The 9,398-nt window shown below is 30.2% G+C and overlaps 1 protein-coding gene across 6 annotated transcripts in view; it reads left to right on the top strand.

Annotated features, from left to right (window-relative positions):
• The window catches only part of LOC106470183 (pecanex-like protein 1), a 30,978-nt gene that overhangs the window by 13,413 nt on the left and 8,167 nt on the right, over window positions 1-9,398 (top strand). For all 6 annotated transcript variants that reach the window (XR_002613000.1, XR_002612999.1, XR_002613002.1 and 3 more), the window contains exons 9-11: window positions 1,147-1,298; window positions 2,830-2,908; window positions 7,777-8,051. Coding sequence is in view for 2 of the 6 variants with exons in the window: in XM_022398790.1 (XP_022254498.1) it covers window positions 1,147-1,298; window positions 2,830-2,908; window positions 7,777-8,051 (506 nt within the window). In the remaining 4 variants the exon portion in view is untranslated. The remainder of the gene's footprint in view (window positions 1-1,146; window positions 1,299-2,829; window positions 2,909-7,776; window positions 8,052-9,398) is intronic.

The raw sequence follows: 9,398 nt of genomic DNA, 5'->3' as shown, positions 1-9,398 counted from the left end.
GGTGATTTGTTGGATTAAAGACAATCTGTGTACTTTAAGATTGTGGTTTGTTGGATTAAAGACAATCTGTGTACTTTAAGATTGTGGTTTGTTGGATTAAAGACAATCTGTGTACTTTAAGATTGTGGTTTGTTGGGTTAAAGACAGTCTGTGTACTTTAAGATGGTGATTTGTTGGATTAAAGACAATCTGTGTACTATAAGATTGTGGTTTGTTGGATTAAAGACAGTCTGTGTACTTTAAGATGGAGATTTGTTGGATTAAATACAATCTGTGTACTATAAGATTGTGGTTTGTTGGATTAAAGACAATCTGTGTACTATAAGATTGTGGTTTGTTGGATTAAAGACAATCTGTGTACTATAAGATTGTGGTTTGTTGGATTAAAGACAGTCTGTGTACTATAAGATTGTGGTTTGTTGGATGAAAGACAGTTTGTTTACTTTAAGATGGTGATTTGTTGGATTAAAGACAGTCTGTGTACTATAAGATGGTGGTTTGTTGGACTAAAGACAGTTTGTTTACTTTAAGATGGTGGTTTGTTGGATTAAAGACAGTTTGTTTACTTTAAGATGGTGGTTTGTTGGAATAAAGACAGTTTGTTTACTTTAAGATGGTGATTTGTTGGAATAAAGACAGTTTGTTTACTTTAAGATGATGATTTGTTGGACTAAAGACAGTTTTCTTACTTTAAGATTGTGTTAGTTGATTTGTTGCTTTTTTGTGTAGTTAGATGTGTTGCAAAAAATAATATAATTAAATGAAAGCCATTGTGAAAAAAGTTAGAGGCCTGAAAATGGTAAGATGAAAAAAGTACTTTTATTCTTAGACTGACTCAGTGAAGGCTTCATAAATTCACAGACAAATCTTTAGTAAAAATACTTTTTAAGAAATCAAATTTTTTTTTGTGTACAACAGACTTGCAGTGTTTACTTAAAACTTGTCAAATTTCATGAAAATACACTTTGTTGTATTCACAGTTATAGTATGTATAGTTTCATGGTTACGTGGCTGTTAGAAGATTTGTCAAATTGACCGACCCGTCAACATAGAGTTAAAATCGCACGTACTTTATTACCTGGAATATATTAGAAAACTAAGTTTGTATTGAAGTTTGTTTATTTCTATATGGTGGTACTTCTGCAGGACCACTTCTTATCAGCTGATGAGTATGACGATTCTGCCACACTCTATAATGCCATTAGCACCTACGAGAAAACACTTGTAATATCACACGAAGCCGATCCCACGTGGAGGAATGCTGTTTTGTCAGGTGTTCCTTCTTTACTTGCTCTTAGGTATGGCATTCTCAGTTACATTTTTCCTGTAAAAGTTTAGGGCTTTAGTTTTTTTTTATTTGCCTGTAGATAAGTGTTTCCTTAAGATATACGACTTTAGATGATATTCTTCCCAAGATGCTACTTCTTTTTTCACTTGCAGTAAGGGAAGTAGCTATGTATTTTGTCGAAACAAACAAGTGTACTGAAGCTGGTAGATGTTTTCTTGAAATATTTTTAAGGAGAAGATGCTGAAGAAATGTCAGTCATGCAAAAGTAATCACTTATTCTTTGATAGATTGTTTAGGAAGATCATTCATGATGAAATTTGGTTGAATGGATGGCAACTGCCTGTTGTAGAAACACAAGTATAGAGTTCGACGTAACAGCAAATGTACAACGTTTCGACAAAGTTTTGTCATCATCAGGTAATTGTTGTACCTTGTACAAATGTTGTACATTTGCTGTTATGTTAAACTTATATTAAAGTTTTTCTTCATTACCCATTCAAGCCGTCTCCAGCCATTATTAGTCTCAAAGTTGGTTCCTCGTCACCGAATAAGTATAGAGTTTGACGTATTGAAAGTCTTCTGCCTTTCAAATGTTGTCATCTACACTTGTTTCTACATGGGCAGTTGCCATCCATTTAACCAAATTTCATCAGTATTAACTTAATTTCTACTCGTTTGTGGGTATAAAAGCGACAAAGAAAATTTTATGTATTTATGAGTTTTCTAAAAAATTTGAAAAACATAAAATTAATAGAAAGCACATGGAAATTCTTAGAAAAAAAAAATTAAATTATATTTTATTGTGCCCTACATTGTGCCTTGCTAACAGTATAAAAACTTTAAAATTTAAAAATATAATTTTCCTATATTCCAGACTATATTTATGGATAAGAACAATCTCATCTGGATGTGACCAAATGTTACTGACTTGCATTCTTCTTCAGCTTAAATTAATTGATAATCACATGGAATACCTCTATAACTCTGAATTACACTCAGAGGTTTTTATTCAAAATAAGGGTGTTAGAGGAAACATGTGAAATTTCAAATAGTAAAGTTATGTTTATGTAAAAAAATAGCTCTGTTGTTTGTTACTTGTGAGATGATTTTATATTTTTATCCTCTCTTAACGTTAGATTTTCAAAAAATATGAAGAGTAATGCTTTGTATAGAAGTTTGTTTTTCAGTGTTATGTATTGATAAGCCTTCTTTATTATATTTAATGTTAGCCTGTTTCTTATAACAATCTCTATTGATTACAGTTACTGTGATATACTGTGAAACAGTTGGCAATACAGTGTTTAATTTTAAACCAACTTGTATTTTAGCATCTTTAATGAACTTAATAATTCACATTTTGAGATCTTAAATCCACGTGTATCAAGTAATATTCACCTCATAATTTTTTCTACAGTTACTTATTCAGACACAGTTGACTGTTTTTTATATATATATATTTATGCGTAAACAAAGTGGACGTTAATGTACTTTCGAACTGCATGCATACACTATTATAATGACGATAGTATTCCTCTCCATAGGCACGTGTTCGATGATGGTGCTGATGAATACAAGATAATAATGTTGAACAAAAGACATCTGTGCTTCAGGGTTATAAAGGTATGTTTTCAGAATGTTGAAAAGAAGTGAGATAGATATATTTTATTGCATTAACCCAAAGGGATAATTAAGATGGGCATTCATTATATGTAACAGTAATTTAGTTTTGGAAGTGTCAGAAAATGTGTCACTGTTTTAGAATTTTCAAGGTATTTTCCTTATAATTTGAATTCAATATCATATCCCATTGTCCTATAGTATATATATATATATATATATCTTTAATATGTAGTAAACAAAAGTTTTAAATTTAGCCTACAGTTCTAGTTTTTAACTTAGATTATAGCCTTGTGCACAGCTAGAGTCTGTCAAAGACATTCACTGTTGTTTTGTAAGTTCTAATGTATCCAACGTCATCCCGAATGTTGGGTTTCTTTACGACTGACACATAAAGCAGAGATACCTTGATGACGGTTGTGATCCAGCTTCGTGATTGGGCAACTTACAGAGTGAAAATATATTATGAGAATAGTTTTGGCACGGTTAGTCTAGTATCTTTCATTCAACTATACTAAGTTATCAAGTCTACTGTTTGTTATTTGGGTAATCAGGTGAATCTGTTCTGAATTTTGAAATACCATAGAGAATTCTATGTACTTAATACATGTAGTTTTTGGAATACCATAAAACATGTTATATACTCAGTACATGTAGTTTTTGGAATACCACAAAGCATGTTCTGTACTCAGTACATGTAGTCCTTGGAATACCACAAAGCATGTTCTGTACTCAATACATGTAGTCCTTGGAATACCACAAAGCATGTTCTGTACTCAATACATGTAGTCCTTGGAATACCACAAAGCATGTTCTGTACTTAGTACATATAGTCCTTGGAATACCACAAAGCATGTTCTGTACTTAGTACATGTAGTCCTAGGAATACCACAAAGCATGTTCTGTACTCAGTACATGTAGTCCTTGGAATACAATAAAGAATTCTATGTACTTAATACATGTAGTTTTTGGAATACCATAGAGAATTTTATGCACTTAATACATGTAGTTTTTGGAATACCATAAAGAGTTCTATGTACTTAATACATGTAGTTTTTGGAATACCATAAAGAATTCTATGTACTTAATACATGTAGTTTTTGGAATACCATAAAGAATTCTATGTACTTAATACATGTAGTTTTTGGAATACCATAAAGAATTCTATGTACTTAATACATGTAGTTTTTGGAATACCATAAAGAATTCTATGTACTTAATACATGTAGTTTTTGGAATACCATAAAATGTTATGTACTTGTTACATGTAGTTCTTGGAATACCATAAAAAATGTTATGTACTTGTTACATGTAGTTCTTGGAATACCATAAAAAATGTTATGTACTCATTACACGTAGTTCTTGGAATACCATAAAATGTTATGTACTCATTACACGTAGTTCTTGGAATACCATAAAAAATGTTATGTACTTGTTACATGTAGTTCTTGGAATACCATAAAACATGTTATGTACTCATTACACGTAGTTCTTGGAATACCATAAAAATGTTATGTACTTGTTACATGTAGTTCTTGGAATACCATAAAATGTTATGTACTTGTTACACGTAGTTCTTGGAATACCATAAAACATGTTATGTACTCGTTACACGTAGTTCTTGGAATACCATAAAAAATGTTATGTACTCGTTACACGTAGTTCTTGGAATACCATAAAACATGTTATGTACTTGTTACATGTAGTTCTTGGAATACCATAAAAAATGTTATGTACTCATTACACGTAGTTCTTGGAATACCATAAAAAATGTTATGTACTTGTTACATGTAGTTCTTGGAATACCATAAAATGTTATGTACTTGTTACATGTAGTTCTTGGAATACCATAAAACATGTTATGTACTCATTACACGTAGTTCTTGGAATACCATAAAACATTTCATGTACTCGTTACACGTAGTTCTTGGAATACCATAAAAAATGTTATGTACTCGTTACACGTAGTTCTTGGAATACCATAAAATGTTATGTACTTGTTACATGTAGTTCTTGGAATACCATAAAACATGTTATGTACTTGTTACACATAGTTCTTGGAATACCATAAAATGTTATGTACTTGTTACATGTAGTTCTTGGAATACCATAAAACATGTTATGTACTTGTTACACATAGTTCTTGGAATACCATAAAATGTTATGTACTTGTTACATGTAGTTCTTGGAATACCATAAAACATGTTATGTACTCATTACACGTAGTTCTTGCAGTTTAAGTTGAACTTCATTTTGTAGAAAGTTATTAGAATCTAAAAGAACATCAATAATTTATTAGCCCTATACAGTATTTAACAAGAATACAATAGTATTTCAGCCGCACACATTTTCTCAGTTAATATTAACTTCTGATCAGAGCAGGCTACCTACTTAGATCAAAAATAAAACAATCAATCTGGTAATGAGTATAGTTGAGTAAATATACTTTTCTTATGTTTTTATTTATAGGTTATAGAATATGTTCTTTCATCCTTTGAGTATTCTTGATATATTTGGCAGTAAAAACTAATAATATCTTGCAAGTTTTAGCCAGCTTATGAGATTTAAGTTAGTCCTAACTTCATATACTAAGCTAACAATGTAATAGCCAGCTTGTGAGATTTAAGTTAGTCCTAACTTCATATACTAAGCTAACAATGCAAAACAATTTCTATAATAAAAGTAAAATAATGATAAATTTAAAATAATAAAGTAAGCTATTTTAGACATTCTATCAAAAACTGTTAATGAAAGTAACAGTAAAGAAGTAATACATTATACCTCACGTACAGAACAAACAGTCTCTAGTTGCTAGATTAAAATACTTTTGTAGATTTAATGTTTGTTGAAAAATATAACACCATTATAACAGTGCACGAGAAAATCTGTCCGCAAACCTACCTTTAAAACATCTTTTGGCCAATGAAAACCCATTAAATTGCTCTAACATTGTAACTTTAGAGAGATCTGAGATAAATTTCTGTAACACATCACTTACTTTTTAGACAGTAACAATAGTACAGTCAAAAACTGATTTTTAAGAAGATACAAATTGATAAATGATAAAAAATTAGAAATTAAATGAATATCTGAATCGTACATTAAATATCTGGTATGTTAGTCCTTTAATTCAAATGTAGCGACATTAAATGTAATAAAAAGAAAAACGTGCTACGTGGTATATCTAACACAACTAATTCAACTTTAACTACCCTCTGACATTTAACGAAACATGTGGACCAGGCAACAGTAAGTAATAGAAGTGTAATGTCTTAAAAGTAAAATTAACAAAGGAAGATACAACAATAGTAAATATAACAATGAATTAATAAAAACTTGTATAACTCAATAATGTTATACCATAAATGTAAATGTTATATAGCTTGTATTAACTATATATATAGTAAGAACTTAAATTGATGGGTGATAAAACTAATGTTGTTCAATATTACCTTAAACAGTTTCTAATAAATTAAAGTTTAGACATGAAAGTTTTTTAAAGGCCATGATGTTCAGTAAACCTTTTAAATCCCTAATTAGTAGTAAGAGTATTGTTGAATTTACGGCAAAAATTAATGAACTGTTCAAAATATGACAGGAGAAATCTCATTTTTGAAAAATGTGAGTGAGTTACGAGTCTCATAATGTAGAACAAACTCTTTTATCTGTGAATAGGAAATATTGTCACATAACTTGTTTGAAATATTTGTATTTGGAAAAGGAAAGTTAATAGCTTAAAAATTGAAAGTGTTAATTTTATTGAAATTTTGAACTTGAATGTTTGATTAGTGATTTGGGTATCTAAATCTAGGTAGCTTCTCTCTCTCTTCTTTTTTTTTTTTTGTGAGATATTTTTTTCCTGAGTGAGCTGTGTCAAGAAAACCTTATTAATACTAGAAATCATTGGGTTGGCTGGGCATACAACACATTAAGTGTTTGATTGTATTGCTGTTATATCTGTTTCTACTGGAAAAATATATAGGGATCTTAAAAATAATTTGATGACAAATTTTATGCCTTATTGTAATATCACACAAACCACTGATCTGTAAAACATATTTCTGCCACCATATGCAGTGTACTATATTAATATATAAAAACAATTTTTTAATTACTTTGAAAAATTGTAAAAGGTGAAGTTTTCATTAATCTATAAAAAGTCTTCATTTTGGATAGGTTTTAGCAAATTTTTTACTATTGTTACTAATATTTCTTGAAACAAGATTCTTAAAATAAAGGCTCAAAACTAAAAATTAAATTAGTTATCTAAAGTTCAATACTGTTTGCTTAAAAAAATGTTTTTGCCTATTTTTCTTAACATTAGTGTGTAAACTATAAATAATAATTAATTATTTCTAAATTAATGAGTACCATTAGTAGTTAAATGGGTGAAAATGTGGATAGGTAATATTGATTTAATTTTTTTAGCTATCATCCAATTTTTATTACATTAATGTTGTTGTGGTATTTCTGAGATAAACCTAGCACACAGTTGCCTGATCGTTGAATTTTTCATTACATTAATGTTGTAGTATTTCAGAGATAAACTTATCACACAGTTCCTTGTCATTAAATTTCTTTAGTAGGTGAAAGAAAAGAGAAAAACATGGCACGTAATTAAACTAAAAATGGATATTTTATTTACTGAAGATTGTATATATGCTCAAATTATATGTATGTGTTTTGTGCCTTATTTATTTAGTGTGTGATAATTTGTGGAGATTATTAATACTCAATAAAATGTTGTTATAAGTTAAATTACTGCTAGTTGTATTATGATGCTCTTTATGTAATACACATGTAGGTGAATCGTAAATGTGTACGAGGACTGCTAGTTGTATTGTGATGCTCTTTATGTAATACACATGTAGGTGAATCGTGAATGCGTACGAGGACTGTGGGCAGGACAGCAGCAAGAACTAGTCTATTTGAGAAATCGTAACCCTGAACGAGGAAGCATCCAGAATGCCAAACAAGCTTTAAGAAATATTATAAACTCTTCCTGTGATCAGCCTATTGGTTATCCTATTTATGTGTCATCTTTAACCACATCATATGCTGAAACTAATGAACAACTGTGTCAGGTTGTTGGTGGACCAGTCAGTTTTGGAACTTTTAAAAATGCAGTTGTTCAGCTTTGGAACAGGTGAGGAATTGTAATACATATTGAGGATCAGACTCAACATAGTTAAGAATTAAATCTTTTACTGAAAACGTCATAAAATCTGTAATAAAACCATCATAATGTGTAAGTAAGCTTCACGATTATCATATAGGATATCCAGACGGTAAGCTACTATTCCCGTCTTTCATTCGCTGGAACTAACGGTGCACACCACAATGCTTATAGGTTTGCTATAAAAGTATTTATTTCTACTTCTGGATATTTTCAGAAAAGATTCTTATTAATGTTTTTCAGATAACATTCTTATTAGCTCTTTATAAATGCTTGCCTTGCTGTCTTATTGAGTCATAGCCGAGGATCCTTACAGATGTTTTTGCAGTGCTGTCTTCTCACAATTTAGCTGAGGATCCATATAAATGTGTCTGCTTTGCTATTTTTTTAAGGATTAGCTGACGATCCATATGAATGTGTTTATTTTGCTATCTTCTCAGGATTTAGATAAGGTTTGATATGAATGTGTTTACCTTGCTATATTTTCAGGGTTTAGCTGAGGATCCATACAAATGTATCTGCTGTGCTATTTTCTCAGGATTTAGCTGAGGATCCATACAAATGTATCTGCCTTGGTATTTTCTCAGGGTTTAGCTGAGGATCCATATTGATTAAGCTGAGAGCTTATTTTTTTTCATTTAAGGTTTTTCTTTTTCATATCTCACTGCATACCATCATATTTGCTATTTTTAATAGTTTACATATATGTACATGTAGAAACACTGATAAATATGGACAGTTAATCCTTAAAGCTTATTTGTGAGATATAATGCATCCATCAAGACTTTATGATAGTCTTGTCATCATAGTTAATGATTTATAATTGGGTTTTAAGCATATGATAGCTTAAATTCTTAGAATTAATGCAATATTTTGACCTAGTCTTTCCTGGGATCTTTTGTGGATCTTACCAGTTGCAAGCTAATGTGTACTAGATGTTAAAGGAATGTTTCAATTTTAAAGCCCCGCTTGATGAACAAAATTTGAAAAGTTTTCTATTTTCTTATCGTAGTACTCATCCATTATTTGTAATTTCCAAGTATATTGCATGTTTATAAACAGAAAAAATGTATCCGTTTACCTTCAAACTCAATTTGCAAGAATTCAACAAATACATTTAGTGTATGCTTACAACAAGTTGAACCATTTGGCGATATGTCACTGCAAAAGAAAGTTATTCATCATGTCTACAATATAACTTGGTGATGTGACACTCCATAAGAAACTTAATCACTATGTTTATGTACTATAACTTGGTGATGTGACACTGCATAAGAAACTTAATCATCATGTTTGTGTACTATAACTTGGTGATGT

The sequence above is a fragment of the Limulus polyphemus genome, unplaced genomic scaffold (genome assembly GCF_000517525.1).
Source record: "Limulus polyphemus unplaced genomic scaffold, Limulus_polyphemus-2.1.2 Scaffold3865, whole genome shotgun sequence".
Classification (NCBI taxonomy): Eukaryota; Metazoa; Arthropoda; class Merostomata; order Xiphosura; family Limulidae; genus Limulus; species Limulus polyphemus.
This window is presented reverse-complemented; position numbering and strand designations above follow the sequence as displayed.